We start from the raw sequence: 24552 nt of genomic DNA, 5'->3' as shown, positions 1-24552 counted from the left end.
CGGCCAATCGCTGCCGCCCTACCTCAAGGTCCCGCACAACTACCAGTGGGGCGAGAAGCTGAAAGCCGTAGACTCTGACATTCTCTCCCTGCGACACATTGCCGAACCTGGCTACGCCGCATTCGCAGTCATGGCCATCAGCACGCGATGCATCTCCGTGAACACGGAGAAGCTATTGCAGTAAGTCACCCCACTGAACCCCATCTGTCTGGACTCCTCACAAGCAGCAAAGAAACTGACATGACCACAGCGCGGTCAAGAAACTCGTTGGCGAGCTAGACTTCTCGTTCCACATCGTCAGCACCAACAACGCGAGCGAGAACTCGTCAGCCGCGACGCTGGTCAGGAACGCGAGTCGGTGGAGCGGGAGCGGGAGCGGGAGGAGCAAGCAAGAGTAATATCATAGTACACGGTAGCTTTTAGTCTTCGTGAATAGAATCTGCACAAACCAAGTCTTCGAGATCAAGTTCACGCTGCGCCCAAGACCACAACGCAGTACAATGCCACCGAGCGCGCCATCCGGTGATGCCACTGTGCAGCCGCGAAAACGTACAGACGGACGATGCGAATTCGCATCGAAACAAGCAAGGGCAGGAACGAAACAAACGATGCCCACCCACTCACGGCACACTTCGCTTCTCCCCTCGGATGGTGACCCGGGACTTCTCAACGGCGACCTTGCTCACTTGGTCTCCTTGTATGTTCCTCTCGAACAAGCCTAGCCATGCGGTATAACAGAAGAAAGAAGAGGGAGAAAAGAACGCAAACCCAGGAATCCAAATCCGATACCTTGCCTGACCCAAACGCCCGCCCTGACCCGATTGAGGCATACAGGGATGCTTTGTAAACAGACATCACGCCTCCCACCGCAACACCTCGTACACCCCGGGATGCCTGAAGCGCCTCGGATTTTGCTTTGCTTCGCTTCGCTTCGCTTCTGGTCTGTTTTGTATGGGGAAAGTTGGAGTATCAGAACCTCTCGAATCCGGTCAGGCTTTGAAAGCTGTCTAGCGTTTCACAACCACTTGCTTACACAGGCGCTCTACGTCGCGCTCACGAGGGGGAGACTCGCTCTGCTGCCCTGGCCGCGCGCCGGTGCGTTGCCGGCTGTGCGCATGGTGTGAGGGGAGAGCTTGGGTAGGGTGGGCGTGGGTGGCGTTGCTATTGTTTCGGCTTCGGAATCTGCGTCTGTTTCGCTGACTTCGGTTTCGTCGGTGCTGGACTCGGAGGGTGTGAGCGTGGGTGGTGCGGACTGGGCTGCGGGGGCTTCTGGGGGGATGAAGTCTGAGACGGAGTCGGAGGTGTCGTCGGGTAGAGGGACTTTGAGAGCAGCCTTGTCTTCGGTTTCTGCCGATAAGACGTTGATTGGGGGTAGTGGCGCGTCTTCGGAGATGGCGAGTGGTTCTGCAGCAACGTCTGGCTCCGCACTCGATGGTGTCGACTTGTCGATGCGCTCGTAGAAGAGCATGAAGACGCTGCCTTGGTGTGCTTCTTGTTCTGACACAGCATAGACGGTATCGTCGCTGAAGCGCCACCACTGCTCCTCGCTCAACGTTGCTTCTTCTTCTTCTTCTTCTTCTTCTTCTTCTTCTTCGATTTCTTCTTTCTCTTCTTGCTCTTTATCCTGCCCTTCCTGCTCTTCCTGCTCGTCCTCTTCCCTATCCATTTGATCCTTGTCTTCAACACTTGCTTTGCGCACTGGCCTTGGGTGCGGTCGGTAGCAAACGTAGTGACCGTTGCCGTGAGTGCCAAAGTGGGTGACGGCAGCCCGCAGCTTGTACTGGAAAGGTGAAGTAGCGGTCGCATCGCCGCCTGCAAGCATCGACTTCCTAGGATCCCTCGGCCATTCTTCAAGATCTAGGTCGGGTTGCTGTGAACCGCTAGGCTGTGTGCCCAGACACCATTTTCCAAGGTCCAGTAGCGACGGATACGAAACTCCAGCGTTGTTCTTGTACTGTGCGAAAGTGGTTTCGTCGAAGATGCTCCGATTAACGTGAAGGACGAGCGACCTTGGCGCTCTGGCGATGACAGCCTGCTTCGATTTTTCGCTCTTGACCCAGTTCTTCTTCGGTATGTTGAACGTCTTGATGAGCGTCTTGTCGTCCAGATCCTCGTCGTCGAGGGCTTCCTGCACTGCCTGCAATTTTGTAGCGAATGGTGAGTCTGGTTTGGCCTGAGCCAGTGGTGTGAGTGTGCTCTTCAGCTTGAGCAGCGTGCACTTTGCGCATTCGACGCCATCGATGTACTCGAGATCCGTGTATTCGTCGAGGCACTCACGAATATCGTAGCGGAATCGATTGCGGCCAAGGGAGACTGTGACGCAGTTGAAGGGAATAAGAGAGAGGCCCTCGGAGTAGCCACAGGTCGTACACCCCACGCGCTGTGCCAGCAGACCGTCTAACGGGTTCGGCGTGAGCTTTGCCTGCTTTGCCTGCTTTGCCTGCTTTGCCTGCTTTGCCTGCTTTGCCTGCTTTGCCTGCTTTGCCAGTGGCTTGCTCTTCTCTTCTGCTTCCTCCTCGTCGCGCTCCTTTCCGTCGTGACCTGAATCTGCTAAGGCCAAGCTCAAGCTTTTGGTTGCCTCTACCCAGGAGACAGAAGTGCGCGTCGTACTGCTCGAAGCCTTCTTGACCTCTTTGTCCAGCTCGTCCAGTATCCGTGAGTAGTACTCCTGGGCGTCTTGTTGGGTGAAGGTGCTCATGGACTTCAGCTTGCCGCGCACCCAGAAGTGCTGACCGCGCTTGTCCGGGTCGTTGAGCTGGCTGATCATGTCGAGGAGGGCGCGGTTTGTGGATTCGGCGGTGAGCGACGGGTGCTCGGTTGTGGTCGTGGTTAGGTAGTCGCGGAGCGAGGGCAGCGAGGCAAGGCCCTGGATGACGCTATTCTGGTAGCACGAGTTGTCGAAGTTGCCCAGACCCGGGGGGACATGGCTGGGCGGTCTGGAGAGAGCGTTTGCAACGCCTCGCACGCCCTTGGACAGCGCACTGGCGCCCATGCCGAACAGGTTCCCCATCATGCCTCCGCTCTGCGCGGAGTCGTCGCTGGCCTCTGAGTCCAGCGAGGGGGCGGGCGACACGGCGCGCACCAAGTCAAGGGCCATTGTGTGGGCGAAGTGGCGTATCCAGGAGGCGAGCGGGTAGCCGAGGAAATCGAGAAACTTGACGAGCGTTGCTATGCCTGCGACGAGGGCGAGGGCGACGGCAGCGGGCGTGGTGTGGCTGTGGGGTGTAGCGGAGCGCCGGTTGAATTCTTCGAACGTGAGGTGGTCGTTGTGGCTCATCGCTCGGTGGGTGGTAGGGGTGGGTGCGTGAATGCGTGGGCGCGTGGATGCGTGGTTGCGTGGGTGCGTGAGTGCTTGGGTGCGTGGCGGCGTGGGTGCGTGAGTGCTTGGGTGCGTGGTGGCTAGGGATGTGTGTGTGTGTGTGTGTGGGTGGGGGTGGTGGTGGTGGTGGTGGTGGTGGAGAAGGGCTCTGGTATTTACAAAGAGACGGAATGCGAGGCAACGAGACAATCAAACGCCGGCTCTACCCTCGGGCCAGCGCATCAGACACAGCAAGCACAATGGCGTCGCGTCTGCCTGCCACATGAAGAGCAAGGACCGCGTGTTGTGGGCGAGACAAGGACAGAGACTGTGAGGCTGTCTTGGACTCTTGGAGGGTCCGGCGAGTGCGGGACCTGAATGGCTGAACGGACCCACCGTAAAGTTGAAACGTGAATATTCTAGAGGGCAAGGGCCGTCCGCTCTCCAACGCTCGACAGCAACACATTCACTGCACTCCACACACGGCTCGCTTCTGGCTCGCTTGAATCCGCCGTGCACATTTTGGTGACAGCCAGATCCAGCGCGTTGCTTGAAACAAACTCGCTCCAGTCTTCACAGAACACCGCTTCACAATGGCAAAGACGGCCAAGCTCAAGAAGAAGCGTACGCAAAGCCTCCATGCAGCGCCGTGAAACCATGCCTGACCACTGCTGCAGAGGTCGCCCCCCACTCCCGTGCTGCTCGCCGCGCTGCTTCTCCCTCCATCAAGCTCCCCGAGGACGTCAAGACCAGGACGCGAGACTCACACTCGCCCTCGAGGCCCTCGGAAGCGAAGCACCACGTCCTCTCCGCGCAGAATGCCGGCATCTCCAAGAAGAAGGGCGGTAACCTCAAGCGCGCACAGCGAGTCCGCGCGCAAAAGGCCATGGAGCGCGCAGCAGACGACATGGACAAGTGGGAGCTGAAGAAGGCGAAGAGCATAACGAAGGCTGCCTCCATCAAGGAGCGAGCCAAGCTGTGGGACGACATCAACGGAGAGAGCACGAGCGGGAAGAAGAGCGCTTCTGCTACCTTGGCAGACGACAACGAGACCGCGGCGAGCAAAAAGGAGCGTGAGTGGGTCAGCGACGAGGACATGGACGACGCTGCAGCTGCGAGAGACGCTGCCCTACAGAGTGAAGGGAAGACGGTGGAGGCCGCAGCTGCAGCCCCTGCGAGCGGCCCAGCAGCATCCGCACAGGAGGACGAGCTGTTGTGAGACAAAACAGCAGACGGAGAGAAGAAGGAGATGAAGGAGAAAAAGGAGAAGAAGAAAGAAAGAAAGAAAGAAAGAAAGAAAGAAAGAAAGAAAGAAAGAAAGAAAGAAAGAAAGAAAGAAAGAAAGAAAGAAAGAAAGAAAGACAGAATGAGAAGAGGAGAGAAAGAAAGAGAAGAGGAAAGAAAGAGAAGAGGAAAGAGAGAGAAAAAGAGAAAAAGAAAGAAAGAATCTGGGCACCGCAGAGCGCACGCGAATGCTGCGCACAATGCCACAATCTAGATACCCGTCCTTTGTGACTGCAACGAGACATGACCTTCTGCCTTCTACCACCACCGCCTCTTATTTCCGCGTCGTCTAGCAAAGCACAAAGCAGCCAACGTCGTGCACGGTTGTTTCCTGATTTGCGCCTTACCGTCCCTGCCTGCACCTGCCTACTTTCATGATTTTCATTGCACCCCCACCACTCCTCTCTGGTCTCTCGTCAATCTAACCGCCCAGGCCTTTTTTCTTGCTACACGTCCCAGCGCCCAACCCAGTCCGTCTCTTTGAGCAGAGGACACGGTGCCCCTGGCCCCAGAGGAGACCGGCCAATGATCGGGCCAGGAGCACTCCACACTTCCGCCCACCTTGCCACGGCAGATGATGCCACGCTCGATTGCCGGCGCACGTACAATCTCGCCAAGATCAACTTTCCAGCAACGGTCTCGACTCCCTTGTCCACGCACCATGCCACCATGCTCACGGCGGTGAATCGCCTCGAAGAGGCAATGTGTGGGTTGACCCATGACGTAGTCTTACCTTAGCCCGCAACACGTTGGCAACGCGCCGAAACCTCGGGAACGGACCGCGACGGAGGTTGATTTGTAAGATGCAATTGTGCGCAAAGTGTAAAGGAGCCTCCGGATGCTCGTGCTGATACTCGCTTTATTTGCAACTATACTTCCTTCTCCCCTCTGCAAGATATCCATATAGACCATTTCATCGTAGCCATCCTATCTACGAATACCTCCATACACATCAACATGGCACCTTCGGCGAGATACGAGTCCAGCTCCAGCGATGCCTCTGCCTTGGGCAAGCCTCTCAAGTTCGAGTTCTCTGGACAATCCGCTCCCAACCGCTTCCTCAAGGGTGCCATGACAGAGCGCATGTCCAGCTGGGACCCCGAGAACCTCGAGGCTCGCGGTGTACCTTCCAAGAACCTCATCAACCTGTACCGACGATGGGGCGAGGGCGGCATTGGTCTCATTCTTACCGGCAACATCATGATCGAATACGACCAACTCGAGGCTGCCGGCAACCCCATCATTCCCCGCGACTCCGATTTCTCCGGCGAGCGATTCGAGGCATTCAAGGAGCTGGCCACAGAAGCAAAGAAGCATGGCTCCCTCATCGTCGGCCAGGTCTCTCACCCGGGACGACAGGTCGAGTCCAAGATTCAGAAGAACCCCGTCTCCGCCAGCGACGTCCAACTGAAAGGCGAGGTCATGGGCATGACCTTCGCGAAGCCCCGCGCTGCCACCGACGAGGACATTGCCAACATCATCCAAGGCTTTGTCCACGCAGCCCAGTACCTTGAGAAGGCCGGCTACAGCGGCATTGAACTTCACGGCGCTCACGGTTACCTCCTCGCGCAATTCCTGTCGCCCACCACCAATAAGCGCACCGACAAGTACGGCGGCTCCATTGAGAACCGTGCCCGCATCATTGTTGAGATCACCGACGCAATTCGCAAGCGCGTGTCCTCGAGCTTTGTTGTAGGCATCAAGCTCAACTCGGTCGAGTTCCAGGACAATGGCTTCAACCCAGACGAGGCCAGGCAAATCTGCAAGATCCTCGAGGAGAACAAGTTTGACTTCGTCGAGCTGTCTGGTGGCACTTACGAGAAGAATGCATTCGTTCACCAGCGCGAGACCACCAAGAAGCGCGAGGGCTTCTTCCTGGAGTTTGCCGAGTCCATCGCCCCCGTCCTCAGCAAAACAAAGACCTACATCACTGGTGGCTTCAAGTCAGTCGGCGCCATGGTCGCCGCTCTCGACGTCGTCGACGGTGTAGGCCTCGCGCGCCCTCTCGCGCAGGAACCCCGTCTCTGCAAGGACATCCTCGAGGGCACCGTCACCGGCGCCATCAAGCAGCGTATCGACGAAAACAACTTCATCCTGACCAACATCGCAGCCGGCACGCAGATGCGCCTGGTCGGCAAGGACCAAGAGCCCATCGACCTCTCGCAAGAGGAGAACATGGGGCCCTTCTTGCAGGACGTGGGCACGTGGACCGAGAAGATGGCAAACAACACCAATCAGCGGGAATATGGCTACGTCGACATCACCAGCGCGCAGGTCGTGCCGTACGGGACTGCGTCTGCGTAGACGGGCAACACAATCGAGACTGCAATCAAAACTAGAATCAAGACTAGAAGAGTAGAGCATTGGGTTTAGACGTAGAAGAATAGTGCAGTTATGAAGCTGGATACTAGAGTCTACTGCTTTTCGTGAACCAGTTGTCGTCGTACAGTTTCCTTTGCTTGCTACTACGAACGCACCGCGTCTCGGCGAGCTACACGACTCTGTCTATCCAATGCTCCACGCATGTGACACCGCCAAGACAGACCAACAGCATCTCGCCCTCACCACCTCTCCTAGCATCGCGTCACGGTACACATTCACGAACCCAGCACCATCCACCAGCATCTACCGATCCACTCCGTCCCCCCCTCCCCACCACCCCCCACAGCAGCACCCTAGACCACAATCCTCTCAAAGCTATACTTGGGCACCTTCTTACTGATCAACATACCAATCTCGCGCTTACTCCTCTCCTCCCTGCGCCCGCCTTTACCCTGCTTCGTCTTCTCCACGCCCATATCGGGCCTGCCGCCGAGGGGAAGCATGGGGAGGTCCGCGCCGTCTTCCCTTGGCGAAGGCGCGAAGGGCTTGTTTTGGTTCTCGAGGGATCTGGTCGATGGTTTCTGGGACTTGGGCGTGTTGGCTGCGTAGCGGAGGAACTCGCCGAGGAGACCGCGCATGTAGCGCGCTTCCCAGAAGCCGTTGAGCGCTTCCGACGTGTCGGCGTGCAGGGCGTCGATGATTTCTTTGCCTTCGTCGCCTGAGCTTGGGGTTCCTACCGCGGCGAGCCAGGCGCCGGCGCCGATGGCGTCGAGGGTGCTGGATAGCAGCGACGCGATGATGGTTACGGCGTGGTCGTCAGGTGAGTCGTCGGTCGAGGCTTCCGGGTCGATGAAGTCGTACTGGCTTGACCACCCGCCGTTCTTGAGCTCGAAGTGGAGAAGGCGGATCAGGGACTCGAGATCCCGTCTGGGCAGGACGGAGCGGAGGGTGGAGCTGATGAGAGGCGCGGGGAAGGTGTGCAGGCGGGTGAGCGCGGGGCGAAGCGTGTTGGAGCGGATGGATACGCCGTTGGAAAGGACGGTGAGGGCGTGGTCAACTTCGGTGGTTGCGGCGTCGAGCTCAGTGTCTACGTCCATGTCTTCGTCTGCTGGGGCGGTTCCGTTGGCAAGGAGCTTGGCTGTTTCGCTCGTCTCTGGCTTGTCGTCTAGACTCTGGGTCAGGAGCCGGATGGCTTCAACAACTTCACCAATGGGAAGGAAGTGCTTGTGGTTGAGCACAGCGGAGAGGAGGTGGAGCTCTGGGTCAAAGGCTACCATGGCCTTGACAATGTCTCCATCTGTGATCTTCGGGACGGCGTGAGCAAACTCGGGCGCTTCGTCCAGTAGTGCTCGACGAATCGACTCTTTGGTGAGATGGCCAATCTGCAACAACCACTGGAAAACGTTTGGTGGGAAAAAGGCAACCTTCAGGGTGCTGCCTTGGAACCGGAAGATCTTGCTGAGTGCATACAGAGCATGCTGGCGGTGCAGCTGCCGTTGCGACTCTGGGATGGCCGAAGGCAGGTTCCACTTCCGCAGTTGGTCCTCAGAGGGCTCCTCGTCAGCCTTGTCCACAGCGGTGGCGTCTTCCTCTGCGATTTTTGGCCCAACCCCGTCAGTCAAAGGTCCACCCTTCACCTCGTTCTCTTGCTTTGTCTGTGCATCCGTCTTCTTCTCCAGCGGAATGCCTAGACACGAGGCGAGGACTCCTTCGAACTTGGCAATCTTGCTCTTTGAAGCGTAGCGGTCCAACTTCTCTTTCCTGTCCAGCCACTTGGCTGATTCAGCGCCAGCTTTGGGCTTTGCGATGCCCTTGCCCAGCGCATCGATAAGCAGAGTGCCTTCAGTCTTGACCCGCTTGCGTGCGTTGGTGCCTGCGTACTGCATGCCAAGGAGCTCGTCATCCCGTACAGCCACGACAAGGCCGAGCTCTGCATAGTACGCTACCAACTGTGGTGTAGCCGTTGTCTCGGGTTCCGGCTGGCCGTGCTTCCGCTTCCGGGGGGAGGCGGCATCGCCGGATCCGGGAGCCAGACCCAGGGCTAGGTGGGCTTGCAGAGAGTTGTATTTGACGTCGAATGCACGGCAAGAGCCTGGTGAAGTTGCGAAGACGATGTCTTGGGATATGCGCAGGAAGGAGTCGATTTTCGCTTCGGTGAGCAGGAGCTCGGAATTGATCCTCGGCACCGTCCCTGACAGATCATACGAGATGATGCCGCCGTCGACCAAGATGTGCAGCGCGCCACTGGTGGGGTGGAGGGAGTAAGTGGCAACTGAGTCTGTGCGAAGCAGTATGCTCGAAGGCTTTGGCAAGCTCAACGAAAGCAGGTGTTTGAGGGGCTGCAGCTGGGCAGAAGGAAGGTCTGCGTTGCGAGGCTGCAGCTGCAGAAGCTGCAGTACCCTGGTTCCGCTTGCATTCTGGCCGATGACGCAGAGTATCTGTGTGAGCTCCAACAAGTCTGAGGCTTCGTTCGATTCAGGGCTCAGCAAGGCCGCAATGTCTTCTCGACCGCGCAGAAGGCCTCGTATTACGTTCCGGGCTGTCGACAGCGTGACGTTCTCCATTTTGAAGTCCTTTGTCTTCTGCGAGCCTACGGACAGCAAGTTCGCAACCCAGCTGACAGTCGAGAGGTCTGCCGACAAACAGATGACGTCGCCGTTTTCAAAGGTAGCGAGCACGTCGTGTGTTGAGTCCTTGCTCGAGCCGCCACCAGCAGCGACCGGGAGCGACTCGATGGTGGAGACCTGGGAGCCGTTGGAAGGTGTGTACGAGGTCTTCGCAGTCTCTGCATTGTCGCCGAGGATCGTCTCGTGGAAGCAGACAAGCTGTGACTTTGCGCCGGCAGTCGAATCGGTAACGGAGGCATAGGTGAAGCGCTGAGCGGGCGTCTTGGACGAGCCCTTGCGGTAGGTCGAGTATGGGGCGGCGGTGAAGGATGCGCTGGGCGGGAGCGCATACGAGGTGACGAGTTGCGGGTTTTGCAGCTGAGTGGGATTTAGTGTTGCATTCGAGTCACAGCCAAGGCAACCCACGCTGTAGATGCCGATGCACTCGCCCTCGACACCGACCACAATCTCTGTGCGCTTCCTCTTCCTGACTCCACTGATGCTGCACACGCCCGTCGCATGGATGCGCCCGTTTGTGGAACTGACGGGCTTGGACAGCGAAGCCAAAGTGTAGGGCGCGCCAATTTCCTTGTCGGGCGACATTGTCTTGGTCGGGCCTGGGGTGTGGTGGGTGAGGTTGGGGTTGGCTTGGATCGCTGCACTCGCCGCGCCTGCACTTTTCGACATGGAGACGATGAAAAAGTTGGCCGTGGCTTGCACTGTGGCGCACCGTATGGCCCGTGCTGGCTGTGGCTCCAACAGCAGAGAAGCGGGGCCCCCTGCAGCACTTTAGCTCAGGCCCTCAGGCCCTTAGGGCGCGTCGCGTGCCTCATGTCGCGTAGACGCGGAGCCGTGCTGGAGGCAGTCCCATCACGCTTCCACACGTCGTCTCCCACTCCCGGACCCTGCAGACACGCCCTGCAGACACGCCCTGCACGAATCTGTTTCCTCCATTTGCCTCTGCTCCAACCAACCAACCATGTCGCGGTGATTGTACCCTCGGTCAATGGCTCTTACTGCAGTGCACACGGCCATGCATCTAGAAGAGCCCAAGAACGTACATCCATTCTTCTCCAAGGCCTCCAGTATGCACCTCGTGACATGCAGACACGCTCGTGTTAACAGTGCGCAGAAGAAGGAGCCTCGGAACCGGATGTGAACGAGCCCACCGCGACGCATGACGACCGCAATCATGATCACGACTGCCACGAGCAGAACACAGGCCCTCAGCTGACGAAGCCGCGCAAGAAACGGACGAAAAGAGTTGCGAGCGCGAAGGACCAGCCATCGCTCGACAGCTTTGCCCGCAGGCCAGCCGTCAAGTCCACCGGCGTAGACGTTGCACACGCCCTGGCAGGACCTTCGTTGGAACACGACTTGAACCTGGATAGACGGAAACGGCGAAGGACGGCATCGCCAAAGCCCGCTTCAAAGGTGCTGCGTGGAAACCTCTCTATTGGAGGACCGCCGCCAGATCTGTACCAACAGTTGCACACCGAAGCAGCCTCCGTAGGCACCCAACAAGTTATAGACGATGTCATGGTAGATACACTGGTTGCAAGCACACCGAAAGACACTGTTCTGGGTTTGCCACTTCCACAAACCCCCAAAGATGCGCTCGAAGATGCGGTACCCGAGTCATCTCTCCCACAAGCCGCCGATCATGCGTCACCGTCTGTCACACCACCGAACGCTGCCCAGGATGCGGCGACGGGCAATGACAATCCACCCCCGGGAGCTGTTGATCGCACAGCCGAAAACACCACACCGAAGAAGCAGATCAAAGTCACAAAAACCGGTAAGCTCGTGTCGAGTCCGCCGAAGCCCAATCCACCAGCATCAACTACGCCCAAAAAGAGAGGACGTCCTCGAAAAGCCACGAAGACGACCAACCTGTCAGCAACCATCACCGTCATCAAATACGGATCAGATAGCGAATCGAGATTAGAGTTGGGACGAATGATCGAGGCCATACTATGTGGCAGCAAGTCGTCGAACAAGCGCACTGCGGTCATTCCTCCTAAGCCCGTTGGACCGCCCAAGGCGCCCCATCCCTTCTTCACGGGCAAGGCTGGACAGAAGAAAGCGGAAGTCCCTACAAGGCCAGAGGCCGAACGTCGACCTGTCACTCCCAGGAAGAGTGCATGCACCCCGGGCAAGCTGAGGGCTGAGAGACGCAAGGAGCAAGGGGAAGATGATGAATCCATGCCGGCTTTCGGTATGGCATCGAGGAACAACCGACTGGCCAAGCAGTCGGGTCTGAACGAACCTCTGTGGCCTTCAAAGGCGACTGCACATGTTCGGAACCTCGATAATGAGGACGCGGTCCCACCAACCATGCAGTCACCAGCTGAAGGAATGCCACTGAAGCCTGCAAAGCTGAAGAGCAGCATCTACTCACTGCCAGCCGAGGAAGAGGTCATCAACAGATTGGCTCGGCAGCTGTCGGACGTCTTGAGCACAAGACCTGATCCGGTAAATCTAGACTTCGCGCCTCCTGAGGATGTGCGTTTGCCAATGCGCTTACTGACCACGGGGATCGACATCCAACACAAGGTACGGGCCCAGATTCGAGCACCGCTGGAGACATTATCAGATCGGTTGTTTGCCAAAACCCATTCAGCCATCACCACACTGTTCGATGAGATCGAACACACCCTTACCTCCTTTGACGAAGGCAGGTGTGAACCCCAGGCATGGGCGCAAAAGTACAGACCAGGGCGGGCAGACCATGTGCTGCAACCGGGGAGTGAAGCATTCGCACTCAAAGACTGGCTGAAGAGTTTGACTGTCATGGCTGTTGGTGCCGCACAGGATATCTCAAAAACTACGGCTCCACTAGATGCGAGGAAGCCACCTCGAAAAAAGCGAAGAACAGCGGTAGACGACTTCATCGTGTCGGACGATGAGGACGACGATGATGATGACATGATCGAGTTACCCCAACGTGAGGGTGCTGCACCGCGTCAGTGTCCTTCCTTGAGGCGGCCACGATGGACAAGAAATAAGAATGTCATCCTCTTGAGCGGACCACACGGGTGCGGTAAGAGCGCTACAGTGTACGCTGTGGCTAAAGAGCTGGACTTTGAGGTTTTTGAGCTCCACTCTGGTGTTCGGCGCGCTGGCAAAGACATCCAAGATAAAGTCGGCGACATGACTGCCAATCATCTGGTAAACCATCAGCGAAGCGACTTGCCAGCCAAGACGAAATCCGCTTCTCTTGTCTCAGCTGATGATACGGAAAACGAGCGCGACAAGGAGTTTCAGAAAGATCTCGACAGTGGGCGACAGGGCACTATGACTTCGTTCTTCACAGCAAAGCCCGCCACAAAGCCCGAACCAAGACCAAAGCCAAAGGCCCGGGTCGTGGTGCAATCTCCAGCGAAGGCGAGAAGTATACCAGCTGCTCAAGCTATGCTACCTGTTGTAGCCTCGCGCAAGTCGCAGAAACAGTCGCTGATACTTGTTGAGGAGGCTGACATTCTCTTTGAAGAAGACCAAAACTTCTGGGCTCAGATCATCAAGCTCGCTTCGCAATCGAAGAGGCCCATCGTCATTACCTGCAACGATGAACTGCAAATACCAACGCAAGCGTTACCGATGGCAGCTGTACTGCGTTTCAATCCGCCGCCTGTTGACCTCGCCACTGATTACCTGGTTGCACTGGCAGGTAGAGAGGGACACATACTGCAGCGACAAGCCGTCACGGATCTCTACAACTCCAAAAACCACGATCTTCGAGCCAGTATCACAGAGCTCAACTTCTGGTGTCAGATGTCTGTTGGTGACAAGAAGGGTGGGCTGGAGTGGATGTATCAGCGTTGGCCGCCTGGCAAGGATGTCGACGCACAAGGTCGCTTGCTGAGGGTCGCAAGTGAAGGCACCTATCAATCTGGCATGGGTTGGCTGTCGCACAATGTGTTTGAGACCAGGAGCAATGTCGTTTTTGACAAAGAAGAAGAGTTGCTGATGGAGGTCTGGAACGACTGGGGCATCAACCCAACGTCTTGGACTCCAGAAGAAAAGCCCAGCAGGAAGTCTGTCGCTTCTGAAAAAGACGATCGACTTGCTCACCTCGACGAGCTCGACCACCTAGTCAATTTCTCAGATGCTCTCAGCGCCGCAGACATCTACTCATGCATAGGTCTGCCCTCTTACGAGAGCATGCATGACCAGCCCATCGATCCCACCCTGCCATCAATCACCGACAAGGAGCGCCTCAGCTACACCGTCAATGCTCCCCTCCTGCAAGCGGACGACTGCACAGATTTCCTCAGCCTTGATACTGCACTTGCCATACAGACAAACATCCTTCTGCACAACACATTCCCAGGCCTTGCCCATCACGCGATAGAGCACTCACTGCCCGTTCCAGCAAGCCTCGAGCAATCCTACACGCGTCAAATCCTCCAACACAAAGCCGAAGTCGGGAAGCACAGCCCCATCACCCGCTCAGTCTTTGCCTCAGCCCTCGACATCCTCGCCTCCCCCGCAGACCAAGACACCACTTACGACCACCGCACATCCTTCACACTAACACCCTCCTCCTTCGACCGCCCCTTCCCGCTCATCACCCTTGACCTCGCACCCTACATCCGCTCCATCGTCGCACACGAGCAGACCCTCGAGGCCCAGCGCATTCGCCTCGGCACCCTGCTCTCCGAGGGCGGCCGCGCGAAGCGCGCGCGTACCACGAGAGCGAGCCGCACCGCTATAGAGGGAGGTGAGCGCAAGACCAAGCGCCGCGAGCACTGGTTCAGCCGGGATCTCAATTTCGAACTCGTCATGCGCACCGCAGGGAGTAGTTGGGCAGGGTTGGGGTGCAAAGGAGATGATGCGGAAGGGGAGGGGGATAGTGTTGGTGGGAGTCTGACCGAGACGGGGACGCAGAATAGCGAAGGCTTGAGTGGCATGCAGGGAGATGACCGGGATCGGGAAACGATGGCTCATGATGGAGTAGAGTAGAAGATATAATATACATCATCCCATTTAGCCATACATGCAAGCACCATCTTTGAAAGATCGGATACACTCGCTTCCACGACCACCAACAACCTCACTTCACTATCGTCGACCACAAGCAGTCGAGGAGAAGAGAAGAAAAATGTCGAACAAAGTGGCCGTTATAGACTCTTCCTGTTCCCCAGCTACACTAATCTTAAGAGCTGCAAAAAAGCTACAGACGCTAATGTATCAACTCCCAGCTTCTGTCTCCTTTGAATGCGTGCTCAAACGTCACTACCCGCTCTACCCCCTCCTCCATGTCGGTTGATGATACACCTAGCTGCCGCCAAGTAGGCATGAATCGGTGTGGGCTTAGATTGCGATATCTGGGTAGTCGTAGCACATGCGCATTCTCAGGCACACAGGCATGGGTTTTAAAAGTGCCAATGTGAGTATCAAGGTATATCATCTTGGCGTACAGCGTTACTTCTGTTAACTGTGAACCAGTAGTATGTTTGGTGGATGTGTCACAGGCGCGCACCTGGTACAGTCGCGCGTCAAAAGTTAGTTCCGCGCTAGCGTCCCTCCGACGTGTCAACCCAGCCACCCATACTTTTTGACCACCTACAACTTCACCACTACCACTCCGTTTTCCTTACTTTCTTGACCATTAGATGCAGAAACGCCGTCGCTTAAATTCTGTAGAGCGGGATTAGGCAATTAGGTGGCTACACGCAGGTGCAGGTACCCATAAAGTTGCTAGTCACTTTAGCTGTTGCAAGCGTACTATCTAAAATCTTTATAAACATTTTAACACTACAGGAACTACACGCAATAGACCTTGCTTAGGCAGACCTAAGATACTATCTGATACGCAGAAGAAGCTCCTACACTGCGCAACACAAAGGAATCCCCAGATTACCTACTCTAAGCTTGCTAAAGTCGCCCAGATTGCCCTACCTAACAACACTACTACCTACAAGCCTAGCAAGTTAACTATCTATTACGCACTTAAGCAATACTATATAACCTGTTAGAGGAGTAAAAAGAGGCCTAAACTCACTTGTAGGCATGCTCTCTAGCGTCTCTAGTTTGCTTAAGAGCATTAGACGTTTAATTGGCGTTAGCACACAGTCAAGTTTAGTAATAAGTGCTCTGTTCAGAAGGGCTCTAGCCATGAACAGCAGTGGGTGTTTCGCTATCCTGATGAGAGATGGAAGCTAAGGATGATTACTAGGATCTCTACTAGTCGTCCACCTGCTCAGATGGTGTGGGGAGCCATATGGCTAGATGCACGGGGTAGACCACAGCAGAGTCTACTCATTATTATGGAGAGGGACCCTAATACTCCACGTGGTAGCTATACCAGCAAAAGTTACATTAAAACACTTAAGCAAGGTCTCTTACCTTACTATTATAAGTCTTAGCTTTTTATGCAGGATAACGCGCGTATACACACCTCCTACGCTGTACAGACATTTATAGCAGATTACAACATTACAACTCTCCTATAGCTGGCTTACTTACCTAATCTTAACCTAATTAAGCACCTCTAGTGGCGCCTTAAACGGATGATGCATAAGCTCTACCTACAGTTTAACAACTATAGCAAGGTAGAAGAGCATTAGGATAAGTTTTATAAGGCGTTAAAGGAGTGCTAGCGTTGCATCCTAAACTTGCTTATTAAGAAACTTATTAGTAGTATGCCAGCACGCCTAAGTGCCTGCAGGAAGGCAAAAGGCTAGTAAACAAAATACTAGTATAGAACAGTACAACCTTAAAATTTAGAGCGTTTTGACTATGTGTAGCTATCTCAATTGCCTTACAAAGTAGGGTGGTGGGCGTGGTGATGATGCGGGGATTCGCTTAGTGGAACTAACTTTTGACGTAGTACTGTATGTCAGGGTACGGTGGTTGAGAGTGTGGAACATTTTTTTTAATTCGAAGTCGTCGGTACACTTCTAAGCTACACACATGCTTAACATGGTTAGTAGATCTACAATTTGTCCTTTAGTGCTCGCAGTGAGCGTACGACTTCTACGGGCTCAGTTTGCCCGGCGGCTTTCTGGATCTCGGGGTCGGCGAAGAGCATGAAGACGTTGTGTTTCTGAGTGTGTCAGTATATTTCATGTGCAGATGCTTTTCTGAAGAAATCTTACCTTCTCGTCGCCGATGGTGAACTTGCCTTGAGTTTCCTTGTTCGCCTGGGAGTAGGCGTCAAGCTTCTTGACGGCTTCGTTGTCCTTCGCTACAGTCTTTGCAAACTTGACGTTGCCCTTGGTGTACTCGTGACCTGGGTATATCTTGGTGTCATCCGGCAACGCGGCCAGAGTCTCGTTCAGTGCTTTGTGCATCTCCTCCGCTGTACCTTCAAAAAAGCGGCCACAGCCGCCGATGAACATGGTGTCACCGGTGAAGACGGCCTTGTCGTCCCCATCTTTGAAATAGAAGCAAACGCTGTCTTGCGTATGGCATGGTGTGTGAAGGGCGGTGACTTCTATGGAACCAATTTTGAATGTTTCCTTGTGTGCGGGAGTCTTGCTGACTAGATTGCAATCGCGGCCGCCAATGATTGGGAGCTTGAAATGCTTAAGCTATCGTAAAGTCAGCTAATACCAAGTAGTTATATCATATCTTCCTCACGATCTCCTTGTTTCCTCCCGCATGGTCGTGATGGCTGTGTTGGCGTTAGCAGACGCAAGGATGGGCGAGCGGATATGCTCACTGGTGGGTATTGATGATGTTCGTCAGTTTGAGACCGCCATCTGTCTCCTTTTTGAGGACTGGAAGAACTCTCCACAAATAGAGTGTTAGCTGATGAGCTAGATGCCAAGTGAAGCCTGCATAATAGCGGACTTACTCCTCTGGGCTTGCTGGGTCGATAATCACAGCTTCACGTGTCTTACTATCCGAAACAAGGTAGGCATAGTTGTTGCCGGAACCCTCCCCTGTGGAGTTGTCAGCGTCGTTGTACTACTGGCCTTTCCATCAGGGTGCTCATACACATGGGAATTGATTGGATATGCATGGCGCGTGTAGTGAATAGCTGCACGGTGTTAGCTAGTTTCTCCCAATGTAGAACCTAACTTACTCCTGTGACCGGCAAATGCAATGATTGAAACGGTGCGCGTCGAATTGCAGCAGCGAAGAAGCTCATGGATGATATGATGTCTGCAGCTGTTGTTGATGACATACACGGGAGCTGCGGGAGGGGGAACGCGACCTTATCGATAGCGATCACGTGAGCAACGTCGCAGAAAAGCGCGTTCTGGTCGCGTCTCAACTGTCAAGTATGAAAGAACTGACAGCAGTGAGGTGAAATATCGATTGAAGTCTGAGAAGCTATCCACTATGCATCAACGCCACGAACACCGTATATCGCTCCTTGCAATGCTCCACAGTGGTCATGAAATTCGTTACCATCTACATATTCCCATCATTACAAAAGTGCCTTCAACCGCTTCTGCAGCTCTGGCTTCTCAGATGGACCGTCATCATGTAAACGGCGGTTTTGCGGGTCGTACAGCGGATCTGATACAACAGTGGCTGCTATCTTGCGGCTGAAGTACTCGATTTCCACAGAATCACCTTTGTTGACATCGTTCGGTAGCCAGGCGTAGGCGACAGGCTTGCGAACGGTGTACCCAAAGGCGGCATTCGTAACATAGCCCGCTACTTTTCCATTGCGGAATACGGGTTCTTTTCCTAGGACCATGGAGCGGCCGTCGTCGACCGTCAGGCATCTTAGCCGTCGAGCTGGGGTGCGTCTTGACGCCTTCTCAAGTGCAGCCTTGCCAACAAAGTCAAGACCCTTGTCTCTCTGGATGGCATAGGTAATGCCAGCCTCGTAGGGGTTGTATTCAGATGAGAAGTCTGATCCTGAGGCACGGATACCCTTTTCTAGACGAAGACCATTGAATGCAGCACGACCAGCGGCAACAAGCCCGTGAGGTCTTCCCGACTGCCAAAGAAGATCCCATAGTCGCTGACCATACTCTGGTGTTGTCTGGATCTCCCATCCGTGCTCTCCAACGAACGATTTCCGGAACATAATCACGGGGACACCAGCAAGGTTTGTTTTCTTCACGCTCATGTATGGCAATCCTTTATTGGAGAAATCATCTGAGCTGATCTCTCGGACCACATCGCGAGCCCGAGGACCCCAGAGACCAAGGCAGCATGTGCTCCCGGTGAGATCGCGCACTTGCGCCCATTGGCCAGGCGTGGTCTTCGATTGCCGGCGAGCCTCTCGCGCAAGGTAGGCGAGATCCGTGGCGGTATTAGCACCAACTTGGAACACATCTTCTTCGATTCTTGAGACGAATACGTCGCTCAGAACACCTCCATGTGTATTGAGGAGCAACGTGTGAGTAATAGAGCCAGGCGCCTTAGAAACATCGCTTGTTGTAAGACGCTGCAGCAAGTCGACAGCTGCAGGGCCGAACACTTCGAATCGATGGAAGGTGGTCATATCGTACATGGCCACTGCATTGCGCGTCTTCCAGGCTTCTGCCGCTGCGATTGGCGAGTAGAACTTCGACGACCAAGCATCACGCTCGACTGGTCTCCAGTCCTCTGGCAGCGTCTTGACTAGCTCAGCGTTGGCTTCGTACCAGTGAGGGCGCTCCCAACCTCCGACTTCAAGGAAGAAAGCACCTTGCTCTCGTTGCCGGGGGTGGAAGGGACTGACACGCAAATCGCGTGGGGATTCTTTCGGTGCCAGTGGGTGAATGATGTCGTAGATTTCGACGAAGTTCTGCTGGGACGTCTCGCTGACGTACTCAGGGCTGAGCTGGACCTCTTCGAACCGAGTCATTTCCAACTCGGCAATGTCTATCCTGGAGCGGCCCTCAGTAAGCACTTCGGCTACCGCTCGAGCAACGCCAGCAGAGTGCGTCACCCAAACAGCTTCGGCAACGTAGAAACCATCGAGGTTGGGTGCTTGCCCTACAACTGATCCACCGTCTGGCGTGAAAGAGAAAACCCCGTTGAAGCCGTCAGCGATCTCAGTCTCCCGAAGCGCTGGTAACAGCTCCTTTGTTGCCTTCCAGGCGGGTTCAAAGTCCTCAGGAGTAAAGTCCAGCCGCGATGGCATGTTCTTCTCGTCCACATTTTCAGGTGTGACACCGAGCGACGCGGCATTGACAGGCATGGGTCGATGACCGTAATAACCAATGCCGTATTGCTCCCCGTGCTCGCGGTAGTACAGATCCTGGTCCTGATGGCGAAGAATTGGTAGCTCAGCGTTCATCGCGTTGATGTTCTTGTTGATTTTGCGGCCGACGAGACCTGGGACGGCAGTCGTCTTGACGTACTGATGGCCGAGTGGCAGAAGTGGAACTTTCAGCCCGATCATAGCGCCAATCTCCACACCCCAAAACCCAGCGCAAGATACAACTATACCTGCTGGCACACTGCCTTTGTTTGTAGTGACACCTGTCACATGGCCGTCCGCTTGTTCGATTCCGGTGACCACAGTGTGCTCGAGGTATTGGACGCCAGCTCTACTTGTGCTTTCGATGAGTAGCTGGGTGGCACGGGCTGCCAATGCCAGACCGTCGCTGGGGATGTGGAGTCCGCCCAAGATCATGCTCTTATTCAGCCCCGGGTACTTCTCGTGACACTGCTCTGGGCTTACCATGTGTGCCTCGATACCCCAGGACTGCGCGTATCCGTGCTTGCGCTTGAGCTCTTCCAGGCGTTCTTGCGTCGTCGCAATCTCGAGACCGCCCAGTTGATTAAAACAATTCTGGCCATCCTTCTCGAGTGCCTGTAGTTTCTCGACGGTGTATTTGGCAAACAGTGTCATCGTCTTTGAGGGATTCGTCTGAAACACAAGTCCAGGGGCGTGTGATGTTGAGCCTCCTGGCATGCTCAGTGGGCCTTGCTCGATAACAGTAATATTGTTCCATCCTCTCGAAACTAGCTCATCAGCAAGATTAGTACCGACGATACCAGCGCCGATGATGACAACACGCTGCGAAGTTGCCATTGTGGAAAAGGATCAGGTAAATGCAATTGATTACAATGGCTTCCGGGCAAGCAGCTTCTTAAAAGGACTGCAGCTCAAGATAACGACCCATCCCACCGCACCTCGCAGCTCGAAGAGCCGGAACTAAGCGTGGACAAGAGCTTCAGAACTGCGAAAGCTTTCCCGTGGTAGCATGTAACGGATGACAATCCGACCACCCCGCATGCGGCTCTTACGACATTAGTGGGGAAGTCTTCCAAGCGCGGATGTAGGGTCCTGATTGCCAAATCAAGCCTAGACACACTCGTTCGCGAAATAGTGCTGCAAACGCTTCTTAACACGCGACGACCCCGCCTCGCGTGTGCGGACCTGTATCCCTCCACACCTTTCGCAGCTTCAGTTTCAACCGCCCAAACACCCAGCATATCATCGGTCGAGACAAAGGTCAGTCAAGGTTGTACGATACAGCCACTCCATAGCACTCTTCAGTCTGGCTCTCCACAGAGACGTCCAGCGATCAACAATACAATCGAAATCGGCTATACGATGCATGTCATATGCACCAGTCTCATACTGGTACTTTCGCCATCGTGCTTATTGGCGATGGTCATGCGGAGCTCGTGCACGCTTTCCCCTTGCGAATGGCCTTGAAGACATACCTTTGCAACCAACCCCTGCGACAAACGTCTGCGACAAGCCCTGAACAACACATACCAACGAAAGCACCAATGAAACGGCATCTGTTCAGCAGCAGCAGCAGAAATCTTCCATGCTACTCTTAAAGTCGGATGATGCTTGTGTCGCTGCACAATCCGACGAAGCCCTCCTGTCACTCCTCACTTAAAGGATTCCACGGATTGATGCCACAAGACGCTTTCTCCGGCTACCCTCCAAAAATGCTCTCGAAAGTACGCAAAATTCGTCCTCCATATCCAACAGGGTATCAAGATAATTTGTAAGAGCACATTAGCCAACGTGCGTAGGATCCTTGCAGTTCCACTCTCGAGATTAATACTGGCTCGCCGCCTACCATATCAGACCACGTTGCGACGGCTGAGTACAAAGCGTCTCCGATCGTGACTGTAATAGCATGCGGTGAGGGGTAAGGGCGTGCAGTGAGACGCTTGGTCATTGGTAAGGTGGCTTTATGTCGAACTGATGGAGCGATACCGCTACAGCAAGATCTGGGCGGCTATTACGCAACATCTCTGACTGGACACTTTGTGCTTGACAATGGCAAATATCACTCTGTCAAGCACCGAGCAGTGGGTAATGCTGTCAAAGCCCACACTTCACCGCTCCCAAAGAACAGGAGTGACTCCACGTCACTGCAAGCGTTATGCTGATGAGACTGACTGGCAATATAGATTTCCCCGATGAAAGGTATCGATATAAAACGATAAGAACCGATAGTAGCTCCAAAATTCACCGCGATCATCCCGTGGTGATTGTGGCTGATAAGCTGGCAGGAGCGTTGGTACTGACTTTCCGAATCTGGACATCAGATCCATTGAGCCATGATACCAGGTCCGTGCCAACAGGAGGGGCAAGCAACCAAAATAGTCTCGCTTTTCATCACGATGATCGTTGCATGAGAGCTCTATGGACTCTTTAGTTGAGTTGGGCCATCACCCACTGAGCGCCATGGCCAAAACCTAGTCTACCATCCAGATCATCTCCGATTCGACCACTCTGATCACGATGGCAAGTCTGGCGGTCGCAGATTGTCCTCGGACGCAGCAAGCAGACGTGGCGCATGACGGCCGCTTGCAGTCCGATTACGTTTGCGCTATCCACTGGCCAGCCGTCCACACAGTGAAAGGATTCCACTTCCCCATATGGGGTAGGGAACTTGCTTACTCGATAAGGATGAGGAGTAGTCATCGTTATGTATATCATATATCAATGCTTCCGTTGCCCTAGAGTAAGAAACCGTCACTGGAAATGTCATCTATACACAACAAGGCATTCTTCATCCTAACATCAGTCCTTCATACCATCAGACTCAGTCTCGGTTACATCTCTTTCACCATGGTCGGATCGTTGTTGAGCTACATCGGGCTCGGCGGCGCTGCGCCAGCATCACCATCAGAGAACAGTGCCGTTCGTGCTCTGCCGGGCAACTGGTACACTTCAGAAGAGATGTACCAGCTAGAGAGACGTGCCATCTTCTCCCGCCGGTGGCTCATCCTCACACACAAGTCCAGGCTTTCGAAGCCCGGTGACTGGCTGCGCTACAACTGTGCCAACTACGACTTTGTCGTCTCCAAGGACCGAAACGGCGAGATCCACGCTTTCCACAATGTGTGCAGGCACCGGGCATATCCTGTCGTTGAACAAGAGGAGGGCAACTCCAAGATTCTCTCATGCAAGTACCACGGATGGTCATACGGTCTGAATGGCAAGCTCGCAAAGGCTCCCGGGTACCAGGATCTCGATGGCTTTGACAAGACCAAGAACGGTCTCCTCCCAATCCACGTCCACATCGATCCCAATGGGTTCGTCTACGTCAACATGGACTCAAAGAAGGTGCCCGATGTGTCTTGGGACGAGCAGTTTGAAGGTACCGATCAGCAAGAGCGATTCAAGCAGTTTGACTTTGACGACTACGAATTCGACCACTCATACTCCATGGAGGGCGACTTCAACTGGAAGATCCTCGCCGACAACTTCAACGAGTGCTACCACTGCAAGACAACACACCCCGACTTGCCTGCCATTGCCAACCTCGAGACATACGACGTCCAATGCTCAGCGGATCACATCGACCACGATCCCAAGAGCAATCCGGATCAGGTCAAGCAGGGTCTCAACATCTGCTCCACGTACCTGTTCCCTCACTCCTCCTACACCGTCAGGTAAGCGTCACAGCGCACGAATCACGCCAGACCGACTAACACGCCGGCGTAGCCCGCACTTTATGTTTATGCAAAAATTCATGCCATCCGGCCCCAGCAAGAGCGTCATGTACTACGAAGTGTGGAAGAATCGCGACAGCACGCGCGAGGAATTCGACCGGCTGAACCTAGTGTACAAGCGCGTCATGGCCGAGGACAAGGTGCTGTGCGAGCGCGCGCAGAGGAACATCAACGCCGGCGTCTTCGTCAACGGCGAGCTGCACCCGCACTTGGAGAAGGGCCCGCTGTTCTTTCAGAAGCGGTGTCGCGAGATTGTCATGGAGCATGCGAAGCGCGAAAAGGCCGGTGGGAAGCAGATCTGGCCCGCGAAGCAGGCGCTGGAGAAGGAGGGGAACAGTGCGGTTAGCAATGAGGATGTTGATTTCTGCGAGGGGCTGGCGTGTGGGAGCGATGGCGATAAGAGCGAGTTGGCATGGTAGAGAGGCATGGTGGGTTGACGAGGCATGGGATGGAGTTTTGGGTGTTTGCATGGGGGGCTTCGACTCCGTTTTAGCAATATTGGCCTTGTAGCGATTTTCCTCCTTGACGACTGGAAATGACATCTCCTTCGTAATGAGAGCTTCGGTCTTGCATTCTCGGCTTCTTCCCCTCTATCCAGCTGCTTTCATTGTAGAGCTGTGGGAGTTGCGTGCAGAGTATTCTCTCCTCTGACACACAACCAGCCTCGACCCCGCTGAATCGACATGTTCTGTCCGAGGACACGCCGAATGTGGTATAGCGCTGAACAGCCGGATCAGGACATCACATCCATTATGTAGAGGCTAGCGGCGGTACCCTCAGACGTGTTGCTTGATTGATCTCAAGACGATACCCATCGAGTGCATCATGGTCTGTAAGAACGACTGGGTGATTGGATGGACTCGGTGTGAGACGAGTCGGGGAGGAGCGTAGCCAACCGTCGATATCATCCCTTCCGCCAAGACAAGCTTCGTTGCTTTGGAGAGGAATTGATCCACGCCTTTACCATCGCCGCGATGCACGCCTTTACGCTCACCCCGTACCTCACCCCACATCAACCCCCGCGTCCCAAAACACAGACTGCAGCGGTGTAAGTTCTACTGAATCTACCGTGTTAGCTGCAGTACGTATACTTCAGCGGATGTACGGACAGGGTGGAGAGGATGGGATCTAGATAGACTAGGCGTGCAGTGTGGTGGGTCAGAGGGAGTGAGTTGCATTGTGCCAACGCAGTGAGGCGGAGGCGGAGGC

The 24552-nt window shown here is 54.9% G+C and overlaps 9 protein-coding genes across 9 annotated transcripts, besides 9 other annotated features; 5 read left to right on the top strand and 4 right to left on the bottom strand.

The window, feature by feature from the left end:
* Positions 1–130: 130 nt before the first annotated feature.
* Positions 131–398, top strand: EKO05_0005268 (uncharacterized protein; the record flags this gene model as incomplete). Its single annotated transcript, XM_038939962.2, has 2 exons — positions 131–180; positions 251–398. 2 exons carry the CDS (start codon positions 131–133, stop codon positions 396–398), a joined length of 198 nt encoding a protein of 65 aa, XP_038798289.2.
* Positions 399–910: 512 nt separating this feature from the next.
* Positions 911–938: a tandem repeat.
* A 104-nt stretch (positions 939–1042) lies between these two features.
* EKO05_0005267 (Ubiquitinyl hydrolase 1) lies at positions 1043–3277 on the bottom strand (the record flags this gene model as incomplete). Its single annotated transcript, XM_038945954.1, has 1 exon — positions 1043–3277. One exon carries the CDS (start codon positions 3275–3277, stop codon positions 1043–1045), a length of 2235 nt encoding a protein of 744 aa, XP_038798288.1.
* Positions 1558–1594: a tandem repeat.
* Positions 2416–2486: a tandem repeat.
* Positions 3278–3426: 149 nt separating the features above from the next.
* Positions 3427–3458: a tandem repeat.
* Positions 3459–3891: 433 nt separating this feature from the next.
* EKO05_0005266 (uncharacterized protein) lies at positions 3892–4517 on the top strand (the record flags this gene model as incomplete). The annotated part of the gene is made up of 2 exons (XM_038940068.1): positions 3892–3922; positions 3976–4517. The coding sequence occupies 2 exons, from the start codon at positions 3892–3894 to the stop codon at positions 4515–4517; spliced, it is 573 nt and encodes a 190-aa protein (XP_038798287.1).
* An 8-nt stretch (positions 4518–4525) lies between these two features.
* Positions 4526–4568: a tandem repeat.
* Positions 4569–4745: a tandem repeat.
* Positions 4746–5539: 794 nt separating this feature from the next.
* Positions 5540–6886, top strand: EKO05_0005265 (uncharacterized protein; the record flags this gene model as incomplete). The annotated part of the gene is made up of 1 exon (XM_038945953.1): positions 5540–6886. The coding sequence occupies one exon, from the start codon at positions 5540–5542 to the stop codon at positions 6884–6886; it is 1347 nt and encodes a 448-aa protein (XP_038798286.1).
* A 371-nt stretch (positions 6887–7257) lies between these two features.
* EKO05_0005264 (uncharacterized protein) lies at positions 7258–10197 on the bottom strand (the record flags this gene model as incomplete). Its single annotated transcript, XM_038945952.1, has 1 exon — positions 7258–10197. One exon carries the CDS (start codon positions 10195–10197, stop codon positions 7258–7260), a length of 2940 nt encoding a protein of 979 aa, XP_038798285.1.
* Positions 10198–10543: 346 nt separating this feature from the next.
* On the top strand, positions 10544–14475 carry EKO05_0005263 (uncharacterized protein; the record flags this gene model as incomplete). The annotated part of the gene is made up of 2 exons (XM_038940055.2): positions 10544–10595; positions 10643–14475. 2 exons carry the CDS (start codon positions 10544–10546, stop codon positions 14473–14475), a joined length of 3885 nt encoding a protein of 1294 aa, XP_038798284.2.
* Positions 12412–12443: a tandem repeat.
* A 528-nt stretch (positions 14476–15003) lies between the features above and the next one.
* Positions 15004–16345: a mobile genetic element.
* Positions 16346–16450: 105 nt separating this feature from the next.
* EKO05_0005262 (Hydroxyacylglutathione hydrolase) lies at positions 16451–17611 on the bottom strand (the record flags this gene model as incomplete). The annotated part of the gene is made up of 7 exons (XM_038940059.2): positions 16451–16561; positions 16614–17048; positions 17098–17131; positions 17180–17248; positions 17315–17402; positions 17458–17500; positions 17546–17611. 7 exons carry the CDS (start codon positions 17609–17611, stop codon positions 16451–16453), a joined length of 846 nt encoding a protein of 281 aa, XP_038798283.2.
* A 282-nt stretch (positions 17612–17893) lies between these two features.
* EKO05_0005261 (uncharacterized protein) lies at positions 17894–20446 on the bottom strand (the record flags this gene model as incomplete). Its single annotated transcript, XM_038945951.1, has 1 exon — positions 17894–20446. One exon carries the CDS (start codon positions 20444–20446, stop codon positions 17894–17896), a length of 2553 nt encoding a protein of 850 aa, XP_038798282.1.
* Positions 20447–22456: 2010 nt separating this feature from the next.
* Positions 22457–23762, top strand: EKO05_0005260 (uncharacterized protein; the record flags this gene model as incomplete). The annotated part of the gene is made up of 2 exons (XM_038940071.1): positions 22457–23283; positions 23336–23762. 2 exons carry the CDS (start codon positions 22457–22459, stop codon positions 23760–23762), a joined length of 1254 nt encoding a protein of 417 aa, XP_038798281.1.
* A 773-nt stretch (positions 23763–24535) lies between these two features.
* Positions 24536–24552: part of a tandem repeat that runs on past the window's edge.

Source organism: Ascochyta rabiei, chromosome 8 (genome assembly GCF_004011695.2).
Source record: "Ascochyta rabiei chromosome 8, complete sequence".
NCBI lineage: Eukaryota > Fungi > Ascomycota > Dothideomycetes > Pleosporales > Didymellaceae > Ascochyta > Ascochyta rabiei.
The sequence above is the reverse complement of the archived record's forward strand: the minus strand, read 5'-3'. Positions and strand labels throughout refer to the sequence as shown.